The 21,018-nt window shown below is 44.1% G+C and overlaps 1 protein-coding gene across 1 annotated transcript in view; it reads left to right on the top strand.

The window, feature by feature from the left end:
* Window positions 1–5,443: 5,443 nt before the first annotated feature.
* The window catches only part of PPP1R21 (protein phosphatase 1 regulatory subunit 21), a 60,089-nt gene continuing 44,514 nt past the window's right edge, over window positions 5,444–21,018 (top strand). Inside the window, exons 1-6 of the mRNA XM_061625649.1 lie at window positions 5,444–5,692; window positions 9,624–9,692; window positions 12,186–12,332; window positions 15,045–15,146; window positions 19,950–20,114; window positions 20,463–20,521. Of these exons, the coding sequence (XP_061481633.1) occupies window positions 5,633–5,692; window positions 9,624–9,692; window positions 12,186–12,332; window positions 15,045–15,146; window positions 19,950–20,114; window positions 20,463–20,521 (602 nt within the window). The 5' untranslated portion in view covers window positions 5,444–5,632. The remainder of the gene's footprint in view (window positions 5,693–9,623; window positions 9,693–12,185; window positions 12,333–15,044; window positions 15,147–19,949; window positions 20,115–20,462; window positions 20,522–21,018) is intronic.

Raw genomic sequence — 21,018 nt, forward strand, 5'->3', positions numbered from 1 at the left:
CTGCTGGACTGGTGGAACAGATTATGTTTCCCACCCTGGGATTCAACTGCACACTATCTGGGGTGTTCCACTGGCATACCTGACATTCTGCTGGTGTGGTAGTGAGGTTTCTAGCAAATCCTATAGCCCAGGGGTAGGGAACCTGTAGCCTGTCAGGATTTCCTTTCTGGCCTGTGAGTCCATTTTCCTTGAAACCACACCAACCTGCTCCACACCTGACGCAGCTGGATCCTGCAGCTGGAAGCCAGGATTGAAATCCCCATGCATAAGTTGATGAGCTCAACCCTGCTTGGTTCAGGTGTCTGGGCAAGTTCTCCACACATTTAATCCTGCTTGTTCACTATCTCCTCCATCTCCGGCAGGCCAACTTAAATAGGTGGGAGAAACCATTCACCTGTCTAAATTGTCCCTTGCGAAAGGGAAATAAAGATCTGGCCCACAGGGCCAAAAGCATTTCCCCACCATTGTTATAACCCCCAGCATGGTGGATCTTCAGGACAGGATTGCACCCTATGCTGCAAATAGTAATATAATATTTTACCTAACTACTGGGGATGTATCACTGAACACTAAAGTCAGGATCATTCAGACCATGCTATTCCCGATCTCTATGTATGGATGTGAAAGTTTGACAGTGAAAAAAGTAGGTAAGAGAAAAATCAACTCATTTGAAGTGTGGTGTTGGAGGAGAGCTTTGCGCATACCATGGACCACGAAAAAGACAAATAATTGGGTGTTAGAACAAATTAAACCAGAACTGTCACTAGAAGCTAAAATGATGAAGCTGAGGTTCTCATACTTTGGACACATCATGAGAAGACATGATTCACTAGAAAAGACAATAATGCTGGGAAAAACAGAAGGGAGTAGAAAAAGAGTAAGGCCAAGAGATGGATTGATTCCATAAAGGAAGCCACAGACCTGAACTTACAAGCTCTGAACAGGGTGGTTCATGACAGATGCTATTGGAGGTCACTGATTCAGAGGGTCGCCATAAGTCATAATCAACTTGAAGGCACATAACAACAACTGGGGAAGGGGGAAAGGCAATGTAATTACTTCATGGACAGACTGTATTTACTATCCCGGAGCAAATGTATTATTGTGCATACCCCGATCTCTAAGCAGTGCAAGAACTCCAGGGGTTCCTGTGCTTATCCAGGTTTTGGTTGCCTTGGAATGAAGGTCTGTGGAGACTGTGGTGCCGTTATGATATGTGGTTTATTTACACATATATGCAACCTGAGCATAAGATGGAGGGGATTCACAGTATTAACAGTGCATGAGATCTTGCTTCCCCATCAGGCTTCCAGAGAGGCCCCCAAAAGCCATATCTCGAGATTCAGACACAGAGAACAGGCAAGCCTCTCACTATTCTCATTTCTCAGCTTCACCTCAAGACTAACACTAACCCAGATCACTTCCTGGCTCAGCCAGATGAGGAGGGCCTCTCCCCTGAAAAGAATTCCCATAGCAACGGGATCTCTCTGTACCACATCCTTACATATTCAGATTGGTCCATCCAGCGAACAAAGAGACGGGCCAGGCCACAGCGATTAACAGATCAAAAGAGCCTGTTTGACCAGTGGATCAGGTTTCTCCACTATAACTCCATCTTTTACAGGCACAGGATTATAGACTGGGAGGGAACTCAGACATAATCCCAAACCATCCCCAGTCCTGTAACAGCATACAGCCTGCTACAGATTTTGTTAAAAATAATTATAACTCACCCTTCATTCATAGATGCCATGGGTGTCCACAGGGGGTGGGCAGTTTCCATCCCCTGATGAGCCATTATCCCCCAATTCCAGTTTTCAATTAAATAAAAAAGTTAGCTTCTATTACTTATATATATGAAATAAACATTCAGACATTATTTCTGCTGGTCTTCCTTGGTGGCGACGTTATTGTTGCCCACAGAAAACAATTCAGATATCCAGGATTTCAGTATAGCTCTGTTTAGGGATTAGCATGCCAACTCCAAAACAAAAGGTAGCAGTAAAGACAGGAGCTCATTAATTTTCTAGCTCAGGACTTATATATGTTTGTAAACACTTTAAAAATTATTCTGTCAATGCTGATAAAATTTGTCATTTTTATACTGATATCGCAGGGGATGGGGTTGTGGCTAAAAGAGTGGGTTATGCCAGGCCTGCAAAGCAACCAAGTGTTATACCCATTTTGCAGCGGGTGAGGCGTTACGAGGAGAAGGAGTTGCATGACAACCCTGTAGTCCAGTGTTATCATCGCGGCGTTGGGGGTTTTTTTTAGGAGGGGAAATGCAGTGAGTGGGGAACTGTGCAATTAACTATAGCAGCACTACAATTAATTAAGGGTGGAGGGGGTGAAGGGAGCCAGTGAAAGTTTGTGAGGTTTTCAGCAGTGGGAGGGAATATATTGACTGAATGCCAGATATTCCTGTAGGTGGATGGACGGTCTATCCACTGTGAAACAATCGAGAAATTGACGTAGGCTGCAATTCAACACACACTCCTCTGGGAGTAAATTCCATTAAACCCAATTGATCTTACTTCTGAGTAGACTTTTATTGGATTGCAGTCTTAGAATACAAGCTTTGCAGAGGACAGGCCTCCCCACTGTATAGTCATTAGATCTACCAGAAATGGAAGACCTGTTATCTGATGCTAGCTATGTATGCACGCATGTATATTTGGAGTACCTTACCCTCCACCCCAGAAACATTCCTATAGATAATAGATGAGATAAATACGATGGGCTAAAAAAATTAGGAGGGCAGACACCAACAGCGGGCCCTGACAGGGCCCTGGGAGTCGCTGAAGGATGCCAGGTGCTGATATAGGTCCTGCAGGTAGCCATCTCTGCCATTGGAAGTGAGGTTGGTGGTGACCTGAGATGAGTGTTTTCAGTCATGGCACCCCAGCTTTGCAATGTTTGCACTGGGAAGGCTTGCCTGGCACCGTTGTTGATGCCTTTTTGGCACCAGGTGCCTTTTCAGTTAGGGTCCAGGTCTTTAGTTCCTTTATTCCTGTTTGGTGGCTGTTGCATTTAAAAATAATTTGAATGCTGACATATCTGTTGCTCTGCTATTTTACTTACAGATTTAGTTTTTATTATTTTCCTGTCTTAAAAGAAAGTGCTTTGCAAGCCGCTCTGAGTGCAATGAAGAGTTGGGTATGAGCATTTACAATAGTCTTATATTTATATTTATTATATTATTATTATTATTATTTGATTTATATCCCACCCTTCCTCCCAGCAGGAGCCCAGGGTGGCAAGAATTATAGAACATTATATAATTATAGAAGAATTAACTCCAAAATGAGTAAGATTGAATTTGCAGCAACAGAATTCAGGTACATTTAAGACCAGCATGCACTCTTAGGATCCAATTTGGTGGAGGGCTTAGATGGCTATATGGCTTACTTCAGTTGGGAAGTACACAATTAACATTTCTCTTCTATTAAGATTTCTTTTCTCTCCCCCACTTCCACCTGCCACTCCATACTTTACAAGTGTGTTCACACTCCTGATACGTTAGGAGCAAAAACAAAAGCTTGCCAACTCTGATACAAAAAAAATAATTCTCCAAGCATGTGCAGTTTCTTACAAATCCATTGAGATCATGGCCTCATCAACTACTGGAATAAAATGGAGTTTCTCCTACTGCCTTGATACAAAACACATTTACTCAGGAATAAGCATCATTTTGTTGTAGAAGAGAATATATTTTAAAAGTAAAACTAATAACTACTTACATGTAACCATGTGCACACCCGTCACTATAAAATGCTTTTAAAATAACATTATAAACTGACTTGTTTTGCTGGTGTTTTGTCTTTTATTGCTTTTGTTTCCTACATGTAATGTTATGAAAGAATTAAAAACCAATTATATATATATAATAAATTATTTGTGACAGTACTCACCAGTACAGAATACTGTCCCCTCTTTTTTTTGCTGCAATTGGCAGCCATTTTGTACTGGCATCCACAGCACTTTTATCAAGATATGAGTACCAGAGCATTTTTTACAACAAAACAGTGTAAATAAAGAATGGCTACTCCTCAGCCTCACTGGGCTGCTTGCCACGGCCTTCATCATCTGCCACTCTCTGGGTGATCACTTGGGGGCCGCCTGGACTGCAGGACCCTCGACTTAACATAAGAACGAGCTGTGCTGGATCAGGCCAATGGCCCATCATCTGGTCCAGCTTCCAGCTCTCACAGTAGTCAACCAGATGCCCACTGGAAGCCCGCAAGCAGCTGAGGGCAACAGTGCTCTGCTCACCTGTGATTCCCAGCCACTAGCATTCAGAGACATACTGCCTCCAACAGTGTTAGTAAAATATATGTCTCATGTCATGGAGGAGAGATAGGACAGCACTCTTGAAGCACTTGACAGGTTGTCACACAGTGGAGGGCCAAGATCTCTTCTCGATCGTACCAGAGTGCAGGACACAGAATAATGGGCTCAATTTACAGGAAGCCAGATTTCGACTCAACATCAGGAAAAACCTCCTGTTAGAGTGGTATGACAATGGAACTAATTACCTGGGGAGGTGGTGGGCTCTCCAACACTGGAGTCCTTCAAGAGGCAGCTGGGCAGCACCTGTCAGGTATGCTTTAATTTAGACTCCTGTATTGAGCAAGGGGTTGGACTCGATGGCCTCATACGCCCCTTCCAACTCTACAATTCTATGATTCTCTTTTAAAGCCATCCAAATTGGTGGCCATCACTACTTGAGCCTCAAGGTTCAGCCCCAACTTCACCAGAGTATGTGCGACCCTATCCACCCTGTCAGTAACTAGTAAGCTATTACTCGTCTCCCTTTGCATGTCTACAGTGCAATCCTAAACAAATTTATGTAGAAGTAAACCTCACTGTGTTCAATAGGGTTTATTTCCTAAATGCATACGGGGAGGGCAACCTGACAGTGCAAACCTATACCTGTCTACTCAGAAGTAAACCCCGCTAAGTTTAACGGGGCTAACTCCCTGGTAAACGTGTATAAGGACTGCAGCCCAAGTCAAGGAAGAAAGGCGACTCCGCCAAGCCTTAATAGCCAGTGAAACCCGACTCCGGCTATGGCGTTCCTAGCCCTGGGAAAGGATTTAGCGCTGCCATGACAACGCTGCCCCGCTGTATTCCGGGAGGCGTCTTCCTAAGCAGGGGCGATGTTAGCCCCTGCTCCCGTTCCGTTAGGAAACCCCGTTGTAGCCACTGAGCCAAGCCGCTGCGAACCTCAAAGCAAAGAGCGACCAGGGAGACGATTACTATGGCAACCATGACGGCCCGAGCGAGCGACGGATCACGCGTTGCGCTCCAACTTCCGTTCTCCCGCCTTTTCCACGCAGAGAGGGAGTGGCCGTTTATATGATTGACGCCCTCATTCCACCGTCTCCTCCTCCCATAACTAAGGTCCTTATCGTCTATGGTGGTAACAGAACTCCCCCTGTCCCCCCGCAGCTTTTAAACCACCGTCGGGGAATCCAGCATGGCGGATGGCCTACTGCTCCCAAACCGAGGCTGCGCGGTGACGTCAGCACGCCAGCTCCGCCCGAACCCGGAAGTGCGTCTCCTCGCTGTGGGCTGAGGAGCGGCGGGGTGGCTCTCCGGAGAGCGGACCGCCCGTCCGCTGTGGGCGGCCATGGCGGCCGCCGCCGAGCTGCAAGGGAAATACCAGAAGCTGGCGCAGGAGTATTCCAAGGTATTGGGCCGCGTCAATTCTCATCAGTGCAGAGACCCCCTTAACGGTTCCCCCATCTTCCTCCACCGCCGGCTCGTTCTTGCGCCCCTTTACTCTGAGGGGTCCTCGTGAGGGCATTTTTTCCCTGTATGGAAGCCCCGCAGGGCCAGTGATCAGCCGCCCTCCTGCTCAGTAACGCCAGTTCTCTCCTTAGCGGGTCTCCCGGGTGAAGGCGGCGCCTCCCTGCCTCGGTTATGTTGCAGCCCAACAGAGACAGCCCCCACTTTTTTCCTGACATTAAAAAAAAAGAAATAAAATGACAGATTTCTTCCTCGTGTTTGAAATCTTGAGCTGTCACTTAGGCTCATCTGACATCTTTTTGTTGATTTGCGGGACAGGACCATGAGCTCAGTGGCAGAGGACATGCCTTGCATGCAGAAGGGCCCGGCTCAGTCCTTAGCATCTCTGCGTTTGTTTGCTTGCTTACTTGGAAATAAGGTAGCAACTGATAGAAAATACTCATGTGCCAGAGCCTAGAGAACATTTGCCAATCAAAGTAAATGAGCCTGTGCCAACCTGGCTCCCTCCAAGAGTTTTGGACTACAACTCCCATCAGCCCCAGCCAGCATGTGAGGCTGAAGTAGGTGATGCTGGGCTAAATGGGCAAATAGTCTGGCAGCTTCTTGTATCCTGTTTGTGTCCCCCTGCTAATGCACATGGTGGAGGAAGCCTGTTACAGAGCCTACAGCAGGAATCAGCAACTAGAAGTCCCTGGACCATATCCACCCCCTTGACACGTGTCCATCCCAATTCATAACTGTATGTGTGTGGGGGGGATGGTATTTGCCTTTGCCCCCCTACCTTTTCAGGATGAAATAATTGGTGGCTACTAGCCATGATGGCTCTTCCTCCACTATCAGGGACAATTCCAGTTGCTGGGAATCACAGCTGGAGAGAGTGCTGTTATTTATTTATTTATTGCATTTGTGTACTGCCCCATAGCCAAAGCTCTCTGGCGGTTTACAACAATGCTGTTGTGCTCAGGTCCTCCTTGTGGGCTTCCCATGGGCATCTGATTGGCCACTGTGAGAAGAGGATGCTGGACTAGATGGGCTTTTATGATCTTTTCCTCTAGGAAAATGTCAACAACAACTAGTTACTGAACAAAAGTCTGCCATCTGGACAGCTGCTTTTTTTGGTATTTGGTGTAGTGATGTCTGTTTTTTGTTCAGTAGAGAGTACTAGTGCAGGGGCTGTCAAGGCCAGTCTTAAGTGCTAGTTTGATGCTATTGCCTCTCATGAAGCAGATGCTTGTTGTGCAGTAACTTGCCAGTGGTGATTCTTATATCCTTGGCCACTTTCATAAACAGGGGCATGCTCAGCATCTAAGCATTTTAAAAGTTCAGCAGCACCTTAAAGACTAACCCATTTATTATGATGTAAATGTGAATTTTCATTGACTGGAGTCTTCAACAGATGCAAGTGTTTTTAAAAATAGACTCAGGTACTAATACTAATTACAGGGTTGAAACTGAAGCCATCTGAGGTAATAATCTTCCTTTTATAATATGACTGACCAGTTCTAATTCTGACATCAGCTTTCCTGTGTTAATTCCACACCAGTGAATGAACACTCTTGATACACCCCAACTCCTGTTTTTATATTTAAGTTTCTACAGAGATACTCACATGTGGATAGGAATACTTGTACTTAGATATTTCCTACTACCAATCTGTCTTGGTACTGTTGCTGGTCCTCTGTTACAAGGAACCAATATACTCTGATTCAGGTTTTGAAACTCCATCTGCTTTTTCAGTCCTTTTTCTTGATAATCAGCATCTCCTGATTAATATCTTGAGGTGTAGTGTACTCTGTGCCAGGGCTAGAAAGTTGTCTCTTTGCACATAAGAGTCATAGAGTCTCTCATTATTACAGTGATGTTCTCCCTGGTACTGAGAATTGCCAGCTGTTGATAACAGGGATCTCATGAGTCTCTACCCCAAATTTGACTTTTCCGTTTGCCTTATAGCATTGCTGCTAAATTGTTGCTATCCTTTGTGATAGCTGTGTTATTAGCATTGGTATGATGTTCATTGGTTTACCTTTTTTCTCCCTCTGCATGTGAGATTTATTCCTTAATGAATTTAAAATTGAAAATTTTTAATTATGTTTTATTGTGTATTGTATTTACATCCACTTGTATTTTAACCTGTTTTATTATGCTGTACACCGCCCTGGGAGCTTATTGCTATAGGGCGGTCTAAAAATGTAATTAAATAAATAAATAAATAAATAAAAATTAATGCTTCTTCTGTTTGGAACAGCTGAGAGGGAAGGATCATGGCAATGGTCCCAGTAGTGCATAATGAAGAAAGACAAGGCTCAAGTCTGTCTAGGTCAGGAACCTCTGCCCTCAGTACCCAACTCCTAAGTGTGCGAGACTTGTATAGCCAATCAGTGATGGACACATCACTGCAAGGGATAACTCCTGGGTTAGAAGTGATGAACCTGTTTGGAGCTCTGGTACCCCAATGGTGTGAAGATGCACCACTTTGTGTTGTAATATGTAATACATGTAATATGCATATAAAAAACAATAGTTTAAAAATGTACATTTTTCATGCCACACCCATAAAGCAAGCATATATAGTTTGAATGCCCTGTACTTCAGTGCCACTAACATTTGATTAAAATCAGTACAACGTTCTTTTTCCTTGTCATGCAAATATACACACAAAGACGCACTATCCAGGCAGCTATCAAATGCACTCCTGAAAAGCTTGAAGTAGGATGTTTGGGTTCTTCCATCCATCCTCCCAAAAAAAGGAAATGTTTTATGTTTTTGAAGAGTAAAGATAGGCTGCTTTAACATCGTTCTGTCAATGTTTGGTAAGATTTTTAAACCGAGTACTATTGAAAGTACATTCAACCTGTGTTGTTACATGTTTAATTTTCTGCTTCAACTTTGCTACCAGGAACTCCTGAATGTATGTTGAGCAACCTCTGTGTGTTGCTGGGAATTCTAGGAGCATTTTCTAGTTCTGGAGTTAGGCCGCATGAGGCAGCAGCCAGCCTGCTGTGTTTTATTATAACGCCATGTGAACTGAAAACGCAGCCGCTGGCTGGGGCTGATGGGAGTTGTAGTTCAAAAAAGTAACTTTTCCAAGCTCTGTACAGCCCACACAATGTACCCCTGCACCTTCATATTGCAGAGGAAGACCAGTTGTGGCAGGCAAGGTATTTTTCAGGAAGACATACGCTTCATTACTGATCTCATCAGGGAGTTGGAACCTTTGTTAAGCAACTGTAGGTTAGGAATGTAGAAAACTACCTATCCCAGACCAGACCATCAGTTTGTCTAGCGCAGGTTTGTTCACCTGCTCAGAAAATCTTTTTCAGGGTTCTAACAGGAGTCTTTCCCAGCCATTCCTGCAGTAAGGACTGAACTTGGGACCTTCTGCATGCCAAGCACGTGCTCTACAACTGAGCAAATGCCCTTCCCTGAACAACAGTTTGAAAATTGTTCCATTGTGGTATCACTTATGAATGCAATTGACCCTCATCCTACTTCAAAATCACTGTATTACTGAGATTCATTCTGCCCTGTTATCAGGACTAATGCCATCAAATTCTCCAAGGAGTCAATATCCCCAGATGTTTTGTATCTAAAAGTATTTTAGCAGCCACAATTAGATTTACACGAGAAGTTCAATCATCCTTCACATTTTGAAAGATGTGGATGGCTAAAATGAATTTCCTAAGTCTTAAATTTCATTTAAATTCTGTACTGTATTCTTGCAGTAAGCATTCATGCTTTTCTGTGGTCCTCTAAGTATGTTTCATATTTCCTAAAGAAGGAGACAATATTTTGCAGGTGGCTAATGATCAGCTCGATGCAACCTCATTGCTTCACCACCGAGTTAATGATTTCTCCTTGTCTGTCTTTTGCAGCTTCGAGCTCAGAACCATGTACTGAAAAAGGGTGTTGTGGATGAGCAAGCAAATTCAGCATCACTGAAGGTATGCCTTTAAAAAATTAAAGTGAAAAGGAGCTTGATCCTGATATTGATTGCTTGAGTAGCTGACACATTTCTGTGCAGATCAGTCTTGTCTGTATAGAGTTAGCACCAGCTCCCTGTCAAATGTACACTCGTACAAATGTACACTGATTTTTGTTGTCATATGATGGTTGTGAAACATCTCTTAGTCTGGAAGAAAGCACACCACGGCTTGTGTTGGTGGAATCTTACAGTAATCTGTTGCTACTGCTTCTGCAGAAGACTGTCCTCTGCTAACAAATGAGGGTGGGGCTAATGAAAGCCTGTCTTCTATTTTTCATCACTGCTGCTGCCAGAGATGACTGCTAACTCTCAGCTATGGAGGGACAGGCAGAATCCCAGCTTTGCTTTCCAGCACTGCTGCTGTCATTGAAAGAACTCTTAACTGACAGCAACTAAGGGAGTGGCCAAATCCTGCTCTCAGTTTCCATCAAGAATCCTCTTAAGATTTGCTTTCTTTGATAAGTATCCAATTAAGTAGTTCAATTAGTGCAAGGATTTCCCTTCCCTCTCCTCTCTTTGCATGTGCCCTAAATCTGTTCTGAGATGTCCCCCAACCCTCCAGAACAGATTTGGGAAGGGTGAACAGGGAGAGAAGAGGGAGGGGAAGTTTGGTTGTGCAAACAGAAGTCCTTCCAAAATGATGGGATTACCTGAAGGAGCACCTCCAGTACCACCAACTAAGCCGCCCGACCAGATCAGCCACACAGGGCCTTCTCTCCGTCCCACCAACGAAAACAGCTAGGTTGGTGGGGACTAGAGAGAGGGCATTCTCAGTGGTGGCCCCCACTCTCTGGAACTCCCTCCCGTTCGATCTTCGCCATGCCCCTTCCCTAGATACATTTCGCCGAGCCTTGAAAACATGGCTCTTTGGACAGGCCTTTGGGATCCCCGGGGTGGGCTAATTTCTTTATATTGTTTTAAAACTGTCTATTGATGGCCCTAAACTGTTCTGTACTGCTGCTTTTAAAATGATTATTGTTGACTGCACTGTATTTTATTATGTATTTATATTGTATTTGAACTTTAATGTTGTACGTCGCCTAGAGTGGTTTCAGCCAGATAGGCGACACAAAAATTAAATTTATTATTATTATTATTATTATTTGTTGAATATTGCCATTTATTATGATTTCGTACCAAATTGTTATTACTGGCTTATGCAACAGCAATTTTGTTAGCTGTCTTGGAAGTGCCAATGGAAAGAGCAGATATGAATAAGCAATGAAATGCTTTCAATTGTCATAGCTGGATGTGTGATATTTCTTCCTGCCGTTTTCTGCTACAGGGTGGATGAATCACTTTTCACCTGGCTTTCTTAAAGTGGGATAGTTTCCTCTCCCTCCGAAGCAGTTCAAGAAAGCTGCACAGATAAAGGGGCTGGGGAAAAAAACTACATCTGCCTTACTCTCCTGTAGCACTGCCAACCAGTGTACAAATGTATGTAGGTGGCGCAGCCAGGAACAACATAGGATGGTTGCACAAAATATTGTTTTTATTTTGAATTGCAGATTTATGAGGCTAGGAAAATCCCAAGAGCAAGCATAGCAACTCAGCAGCGTAGAAAGCTGCTTTACGCTTAGTCAGACCATTGGTCCATCTGGCTTGTATTGTCTACACTGACTGGCAGTGGCTCTCCAGGGTTTCAGGCATGAGTTTTTGGCCTTACCTGGAGATCCCAGGGATTGAATTTGGGACCTTCTACATACAAGGCAGATGCTGTACCACTGGACTACATTCCTTACCCTCTTTTGTTTTTTAATCAGGGTTGTTTAATCAGGGTTGATGCTGTTAGTTAGGAATTCAGATTCATCTTTTTTAGAAAACGAACTAGTTTTATGCTGGGTTTTCATCTCAGAATTTGAAATATTTTATTCCAGGATTGCTAATGTATTAAAATAGCCCACTTGCAACTGATAACACACTGTAGAATCTCTTCCTTGTACATAAATTTATATTGAAAGAATAAATAAGAATTCACTCTGTAGTGGTTAGAGTGTTGGATTATGACCTGGGAGACCAGGGTTTGAATCCCCACACACCCGTGAAACTCACTGGGTGACCTTGGGCCAGTCACTGCCTCTCAGCCTCAGAGGAAGGCAATGGTAAACCCCCTCTGAATACTGCTTACCATGAAAACCCTATTCATAGGGTCACCATAAGTCAGAATCGACTTGAAGGCAGTCCATTTCCATTTTTCTTACTACTGTGAGTGAAAAAGGGTAATTAAAGTGCAGAAAGGAACTGATTAGCATTTAAAGGTCTTGACCCATGTAGATCCCCTCCTATCTTTTCTTAAGCCAGTCCTGGTGAGTCAACAATAAGTGCATTGCAGGTTTGATGGTCTGAAAAGATAGGGGATGAGAAGGGTTTTTTAAATAAGGACAGCTTCCTGCTCCGTAAAAAATTGTCGTGACAGAATCTAGTGTGATAAAACTTCTGATGCTAAATGCAGGAACAACTGAAAATGAAGGACCAGTCGCTCAGAAAGCTGCAGCAGGAAATGGACAGTCTGACTTTTCGAAACCAACAGCTGGCGAAGAGGGTAGAGCTGCTTCAGGATGAACTTGTGATAAGTGAATCTAAGGGCAAGAAGAACAAGGTAGGTTCAATCCACCTGCGTTAAGTGTTTCTATAAAGCAGCATTTCCCAAATGTCTGTCAGGTGAAGCATAACCTCAGTAGAAGCAGGCTTTTCCCTCTTAGACCTGAAAAGAAATTTCTGCATGAACCACTGTTCATTCAGGAGGCACACCCAGAGCAGAGATACAGCAAAATTGGTTAGAAGGCTGGTTGGAAGGAGGCAAGGCAGAGCAGTGACTCACACAAAGAGGCAGTGGGCAACCTCTATGAATGTTTCCTGTCAGTTTGCAGAAGCCTGTATTTATTGAAGCTGCAGTGCAGTGAATGCATACCTGACAGTAAGCACCACTGGACATATTATAAGCATATGAGTAAACAGGGATAGGATTGTTCAGCAAAAGTATCTGTTTCTTTGCAGTACACTAAGTTGAGAGATAGTGGCTGGCCAAAGGGCACCTAACTAGCATTTCTCAAAAGCAGCCTTTCCCAGGGAAAGAGTCTACAAGCAAGCAGATGGTGGAGGCTGCTGCTGCTCCTCCTCACGGCCACCATTTTTCACTCCCTCACCCTCTTTGGAGAGGGCAGATAAACAAGTGAGTGGCCGTGGTGAGGTTCGGGGGGGGGTCTTAACATTGGGCCCCCAGCTGGAACTTGGGCCTCAAGAGGTGCCCATGCATGCCAGACTCTGAATCATACCCTATTTGGTCCTCCCAGTTACTGCTCTGACTGTTAAACCACTCAGGGAATTGTAGCTCTGTGAGGGGAATAGGGGTCGCCTGATGACTGTCAACACCCTTCACAAACTACACTTCTAAGGATTCTTTGGGGAAAGACCTGGCTGTTTAAAGTAGAATAATAGTGGAATAAATGTTTGGTGTGAATGTGGCCAGAATCATTTGTGTATGACAGCTTCATCGTTCTGTGCTACTCCCGTAAAGTCTGTGAGATCATAAAATCATAGAATAGTCAAGTTGGAAGTGGCCTATGAGGCCATTGAGTCCAATCCTCTGCTCAATGTAGGAATCCATCTTAAAACATACCAAACAGATGGCTGGCCATCTGCCTCTTGAATGCCTCCATTGTTGGAGAGCCCACCACCTACCTAGGTAGTTGGTTCCATTGGTCTACCGCTCTAACAGTTAGGAAGTTTTTCCTGATGCTCAGCTGAAATCTGGCTTCCTGCAACTTGAGCCCATTATTCCGTGTCCTGTACTCTGGAATGATCAAGAAGAGATCCTGGCCCTCCTCTGTGTGACAACCTTTCAGGTACTTGAAGAGTGCTATCATGTCTACCCTCAGTCTACTCTACTCAAGGCTAAACATGCCCAGTACTTTCAATCTCTCCTCATCAGTTTTAGGACTCTAATAATTTGCCAAGTGCTTCACATACATTATTTAGAACTTCTTATAACAACCCTGTAAAGTAGGCCAGTATCATTACTGCAAAAAGTGGGCTGATGCTGAGTGAGTATCTTGCTTAAGTTACCTAGTGATTGATTTCATGGGTAAGGTGAGATGTGAATAGGAATCTGTAACCCTCTAGTCCGTTCTGTAGTGGTGTGGTAACTTTTCACTAATAGGCAAAAAACCCTTGCGGTTTTGAATGTACCTATAGCCAACAGATATTTCTATCAAATTTTAAAAAGCAATGAAATTGGGCAGCTATAGCGAATGCACCAGGGGAACAGGGGACCTGACCTCCTCTCTGAGATATTGTACTGCCCTACAAATTTATCAAAATGCAAACACAATTTGGGTTGGTCTTTCACAGAGATTGAGTGGGTGGGTACTGGGCAGAGGAGAAGCCTCTTTCCTTTCCAAAAGGAATACATTGTGAACAGTATCATTTTTGGGGGGGAGTTCCCCCACCTTTTTATTCTACAGTAGTCTCCCACTCAAATTTAAACCAAAGCAGTCCCTGGCCATGTCCACACCAGTCTCAATTATGAGACCACTGACAGAAAAAAGTCCAACAGGGATCTGGATTTTTCTCTCTTACTTTACACTTTGAATGTAGCTGGTATAGCACAGTGAGGAGGAAAGCCTGGCTGGGAGTCCAGAGTCTGTGAGTTCAAATCCCCACTCATGTCCCCTGGGTGTCAAGGGCTAGCTAAAGATCACCCCCACAGTGAGTGGCTCAGGGGTTACGTGTCCTGCCACCTGTGCAGCCGTGGGCAAGCTGCATAGTCCCAAGGAGCCCAGTTTTCCCCCAGCTGGCAGTTGCGGACAAGGAAGGGGCTGGCTTGTGCAGCTGTGGCAAGCTGAGCAGGCCCTAGCCAGCTGGGGAGGACTAGCCTCAGAGGAAGGCAATGGTAAACCCCCACTGAATACTGCTTACCATGAAATCCCTATTCATAGGGTTGCCATAAGTTGGGATCGACTTGAAGGCAGTCCATTTTTCCACGCTGTGGATTCTGGATTCTGGAGTGTTTTGTGTATCGCCATGAAAACTTAGAAGGTTGTTAAGCAAACATTTCTGAGTTTGGGACTATACGTTTTGTAAGATTTTGTTTTGAAATGAGCTTATGGAAGCAGCAGAATGACATGGGGGGTATTTTCAGTTTAACATGGTGGAATCTGAAAAATCCATGCTGGCTATAGTATACAGCTACTCTTGTGGCTGTGTAATAAAGAATCCCCATATAAGAAAAATGGAAGCAGATCCACAGAAGCTATGGTGTGGAGTGGTCTAAGTGCATTCACTAAGCAGGAATGCTTTTGCTTCCTATTAGAAAAGTGGTGAACCTGCATGTCAGTTGAGCCAAGAGCAGAAAAACGTCTTTGATGAAGACCTTCAGAAGAAAATAGAAGAGAACGAGAGATTGCATATTCAGGTGCGTAGTCTGGCAGTGCATAGTATATCACACAGCCACTTAAATTCCATGGCAAGCTGGTAAGGCAGGGATCGCCAATGTAGCATCCACAGAGACCTTCCCTTGAATCCACAGGATCTCTTCCTCCCCCTCCCGCTTAAATTAGGCTTGTTGTACCCAGTAGAATATGTTGCTTTGTGTGCTTGGTTGTATGGTGTGTGTGTGCGGTGCCCATGACAGTTTCTCCAGTTTGCTAATGTGTCCACAGCCCCAAAAAGGTTAACAACCCCTGTAGGTGAGGGTTTTGGAACAGCATACTGAAGATTGTTATCTTAGACCGCGTAGGATGGCATGGCTTTTGTTGTTGTTATGTGCCTTCAAGTCGATTACGACTTATGGCAACCCTGTGAATCTGTGCCCTCCAATAGCATCTGTCATGAACCACCCTGTTCAGATCTTGTACATTCAGGTCTGTGGCTTCCTTTATGGAAACAATCCATCTCTTATTTGGTCTTCCTCTTTTTCTGCTCCCTTCTGTTTTTCCCAGCATTATTGTCTTTTCTAGTGAATCATGTCTTCTCATAATGTGTCCAAAGTATGATAACCTCAGTTTCATCATTTTAGCTTTTAGTGATAGTTCTGATTTAATTTGTTCTAACACCCAATTATTTGTCTTTTTTGCAGTCCATGGTATGGTCAAAGCTCTCCTCCAACAACACATTTCAAATGAGTTGATTTTTCTCTTACCCGCTTTTCTCTGTCCAACTTTCACATCCATACATAGAGATTGGGAATACCATGGTCTGAATGATCCTGACTTTAGTGTTCAGTGATCCATCTTTGCATTTGAGGACCTTTTCTAGTTCTCTCATAGCTGCCATCCCTAGTCCTAGCCTTCTGATTTCTTGACTATTGTCTCCATTTTGGTTAATGATTGTGCCAAGGTATTGATAATCCTTGACAAGTTCAATGTCCTCATTGTCAACTTTAAAGCTGCATACATCTTCTGTTGTCATTACTTTAGTCTTCTTGACGTTCAGCTGTAGTCCTGCTTTTGTGCTTTTCTCTTTAACTTTCATCATTATTCGTTTCAAATCATTACTGGTTTCTGCTAGTAGTATGGCATCATCAGCATATCTTAAATTATTGATCTTTCTCCCTCCAGTTTTCACACCTTCACCTCGGTCCAATCCCACTTTCCGTATGATATGTTCTGTGTATAGATTAAAGAAATAGGGTGATAAAATACACCCCTGTCTCACACACCTCATATTCTGTCCTTACAGTAGGCTCTTGTCCAGAGTATAGGTTGCACATCAGGACAACGGGATGCAGTGGCACCCCCATTTCTTTTAAAGCATTCCATAGTTTTTCATGATCTGCACAATCGAAGGTTTTGCTGTAATCTATAAAGCACACGGTGATTTGCTTCTGAAATTCCTTGCTCCGTTCCATTATCCAACATATGTTTGTGATATGACCTCTGGTGCCTCTTCCCTTTCTAAGTCCAGCTTGGACGTCTGGCATTTCTGGCTCCATATATGGTAAGAGCCTTTGTTGTAGAATCTTGGGCATTACTTTACTTGTATGGGATTTTAAGGCAATAGTTTGATAATTACTGCATTCCCTGGGATCCCCTTTCTTTGGAATTGGGATGTATATTGAACGCTTCCAGTTTGTGGGCCATTGTTTAGTTTTCCATATTTGTTGACAATTTCTTGTCAAAATTTGGACAGATTCAGTCTCGGTAACTTGTAGCAACTCTATTGGTATGCCATCTGTTCCTGGTGATTTGTTTCTTCCAAGTATTTTAAGAGCAGCTTTCACCTCACATTCTAAAATTTCTGATTCTTCATCATACAGTTCCTCTGTGAATGAATCTGTCATCCTGGCATCTCTTTTATAGAGTTCTTCAGTGTATTGCTTCCATCTTCCTTTGATTTCATCTCGGTCAGTCAGTGTGTTCCCCTGTTGATTATTCGACATCCCTACTCTTGGTTTAAATTTCCCAGGGATGACCAGTTGGTTCACCACTTCTGCTATTTTATGAAATATTTGGTTTGTACCAATGAACCCTGGTGATCCACAAGCGGTGCTGCTCTCTAGAAATGTGTAACTTCTGAGAAACATTAAGCAGTTGAATGACCCATCTGCCTCTTGCCAGCTCCGCCTTTTGGAACATTGTTTCTAACAGTGTCCTGACTTTACTGGTTCCATGTAAAAAAGTCCCTCATGGAATTAGACACTCATAGAATCAGAACAGATCCATTATCCTCTAGTCCAGGGGGAAGAAGACGGAGGGCCAGGAGCTGCATGTGGCCCTCCAAGCCGCTCTGTCCAGCCCTCTGGACTTTCCCAGCCACACTCCTCTGTGGCCCTGCTTTCAGGCCTCTTAAGTGTTTTTGCCTGGCTGCAATGCGTCCTTGTCTCTTGCCAGCCTGGATGGAAGATAGAGAGAAGCGTGTGTCGAAACCAGACCACTGTACAAAGGTAACATTTACACTCATTGCCCTGCAGACAGTTGCCTCTAGTCCTGCCCACCATTGGCGTGTTGCCCCTGGAAGGCTGCCCAGGAGAGAATGTGGCTCTTGGGCTGAAAAAGATTCCTCCCCCTGATCTAGTCCAGTCTCATTGCGCTCCAGCTGAAGAGAGGCACATAACCCCAGCCATCATCACTCACTCTCCCCTAAAACGTTTTGGGAGGGTGAGACTCTGCGGCTAATGAAGATGTTTTCTCTCTGTCTTTTGGAGAAGAGCCATAGCTTCGTGGCAGAGCATCTGCTCTGCGTGCAGAAGGCCCCAGGTTCAGTCCCTGACATCTCCAGGCAGGGCTGGCAATATCCGAAGCCTGAAACCCTGGGAAGCCACTGCCAGTCAGTGTAGACAATACTGAGCCAGATGGACTAGTGGTCTGACTCCGTTTAAGACAGCTTCCTAGGGTCTCTCTGGCCTTTCCAAGTAGTTTCCTTGCTGAAAGACCAGAGGGAGGAGAGACAAAGAGACAAAGGGCAGAAGAATCTGTTTCTCCTTTTGTGTCTTTTTGAGGCAGAGGCAGCTCAAGCAAGGAGAGGGAGACGGTGGTGGAGGGGTGTGCAAAGGAGAGAATCCTTTGTCTTTCCTGGGGAACAGCTGGAGAGATGTGCCAGCAGGGTGCATTTGATGGGAAACAGGAGAAGAGGCTCCTCTGCCTTTCTCCTGCCAGGCATTCCTTGTAGTGGAAGGGCAAAGAGGGTCATTGTTCCCACTGGTAAAGCTAGTTGCAAACCAGCAGGGAGTATCACATGTGACTTTTCCTGTGTTACTGAAGCCATTTGCCCTAACTGCATCTGTTGGTGTCTCCACTGTTTGGATAATGTGTAGATTGATCCGTGGATGCCTGGTTCTGACTTCTGCATAGAGTCATATTATCTTTCTGTTCCTCTCTTGGCAACCTTGGGTGTACACAGGGGAAGGCCCATAGCTTAATGGTGGAGCATCTGCTTTGGATGCAAAAGGTTCCAGGTTCAATCATGGGTGTCTCTAGGCTTACTCCTGCCTGAAACCCTGAAGATCCCCTGCCAGTCCGTGAACACAGTACTAAGCTAGATGGATCAGTGCTCTGGCTCAGTAGAAGGAAACTTCCTATGTAATCTGCAATGGTTGTGGCCTCTTCCACTGACACAGATCTCTGTCTTCCTGGCCAGATGCATTTGCAGCCATCCTGCCTCTCTTTACTCACCATTGCTCCAATTATAACCAAAATGTTTCCGAACTGAATGTTAACAAAGCACTAGGTACATTTCAACTTGCTCTACTCACCCACTCGCTTGCTTGCACACTCTCTCTCTTTTCCAGACTCTGGTCAGATTGCTTCTGCAGTTTTCTTTTTAAAGCTTTGCTTTAAGCTGAACAGCTTTAGGCTTTAAGGACTGCCTAAAAGGGTTTGTGTGGTGTGTGCATCTGTTGCAGGTGCCTTTAGGCTAGCACTTACGGTCTCAATGGACCCAGATTTATCTTCTCTTGCCATCTCTGCCCACCCCCCAGTAGTGTTGCAACTGTCCTTGAAGTTTTTTCCCCTGAATGTAAAGTGATAAATGTGTATGAGTCACTGAGAGTAGCTTAAACAATAACACTGGAGATCCCAATCACAGATGTCCTGCATCACATCTAGTCAGGCACGCTGTTTCAGGATTCAAAATACCAGTATAGCATTGGCAGGGCATGTAACCAGTGCGCCATGGTATCAAATTAAAGTTTTCTGCCTAGGATGTGATTGATTGATTGATTGATTGCACTTGTATACCACCTCATAGCCGAAGCTCTCTGGGCGGTTTACAGCAACCAAAAACATTAAAACAAATATACAATTTAAAACACATATTTTAAAAACAATTTAAAACACAATTTAAAAATTTAAAACAATATAAAAACAATTTGAAAACACATGCTAAAATGCCTGGGAGAAGAGGAAAGTCTTGGCCTGGCGCCGAAAAGATAACAGTGTTGGCGCCAGGCGCACCTAGTCAAATGGATCATTCCATAATTTGGGGGCCACCACTGAGAACGCCCTCTCTCTTGTTGACACCCTCCGAGCTTCCCTTGGAGTAGGCATCCGGAGGAGGGCCTTTGATCTCGAACGTAGTGTACGGGTGGGTTCGTATCAGGAGAGGCGTTCCATCAGGTATTGTGGTCCCAAGCCGTGTTACCGGATGCGATGGTGCCAGAAAGTGCGTATGAGCTGCCACCCTCTGGGCATGGGCTAGTTGCGAGGTGGCCCTTGCATCCAGGCCACCTTGTGGAGCCCACCTCTGGACAGCTTCTGGAGACTTGCTCTTCTCGTTTTAGTTCTTTGAGGCAGATGAGCAACACAAGCTCCTGGAAGCAGAGCTGAGGAGCAAGCTTGAGGTCTTGGAGATGGAGGCTGCACAACACCAAGCCGTGGTGGATGGCCTAACTCGAAAGTACATGGATACAATAGAAAAGTTGCAGAGCGATAAAGCCAAGTTAGAAGTAAGTGTCAAAGCCGAGCATCCCCTGTCAGCTCTCTGAGGCCCATCTGCCTATTGTGTTGTTGGCCTTTTGATGTCTGGGGGGGGGGAACCTTTCCTTTTTCAGTGAATATTTCATGCAGGCTGGGTGTTTGATTTAATTATAGTTTGTTTTTAAATTTTTTAGTTTTTGTTTTGTTGCTTTGATTGTTCTCTTTTGTTGTTGTTGTCTCTTAACATTCAGTGGTGATTTGTGTGCTGCTTTTGCAGAACTGTGGTCCATAAATGCTTACTAAAATATACTCAGAATCGCTGTGTGGAATTGGTTGTGCAAGTTGATATTGACAGCTCTGCTCTCCCCCCTCTTTAGATCAAATCTCAGACCCTAGAGAGAGAGGCCAAAGACTGCAGGCTTCGCACAGAAGAATGGTAGGCTCTTTTCTTTCCCATAATAATAATAATAACATAGTAACAACAAAGGACCAGGAATTTCATTTTATTGTAGCGTATCTGGATAAAGATACTGTTGTAAAGCAATTAGTGCTTAGTTGTCATGTTATTGGACATGGGCATAAGGAGCTATCTATACTGAGTCAGACCAGTGATCCATGTTATTTGTTAATGTACCCTGTAGTACCTGCAGAATGCAGAACAGCAAATAGTTCAAGACACTTGTTTCTTCATATCTGGTGTGTGCATGACAGCATATTACTTTTAAGATGTTTTTAAAGATGCTCTGTTTTTAAGATTTAAAAAAATATTTTTAAGTGTGTTTTTACTGCCCTGGGTTCCTTATGGTAGGAAGGGTGAGATATACATTTAATAAACAGACAGATAATATTACATGTATCTAGTAATGTGTGAATGCTATACTTTTAATATTTCTTCTTATTTTATTTAACAAAACTTATATATTGCTTGATTGT

Source organism: Rhineura floridana, chromosome 4 (assembly GCF_030035675.1).
Source record: "Rhineura floridana isolate rRhiFlo1 chromosome 4, rRhiFlo1.hap2, whole genome shotgun sequence".
NCBI lineage: Eukaryota > Metazoa > Chordata > Lepidosauria > Squamata > Rhineuridae > Rhineura > Rhineura floridana.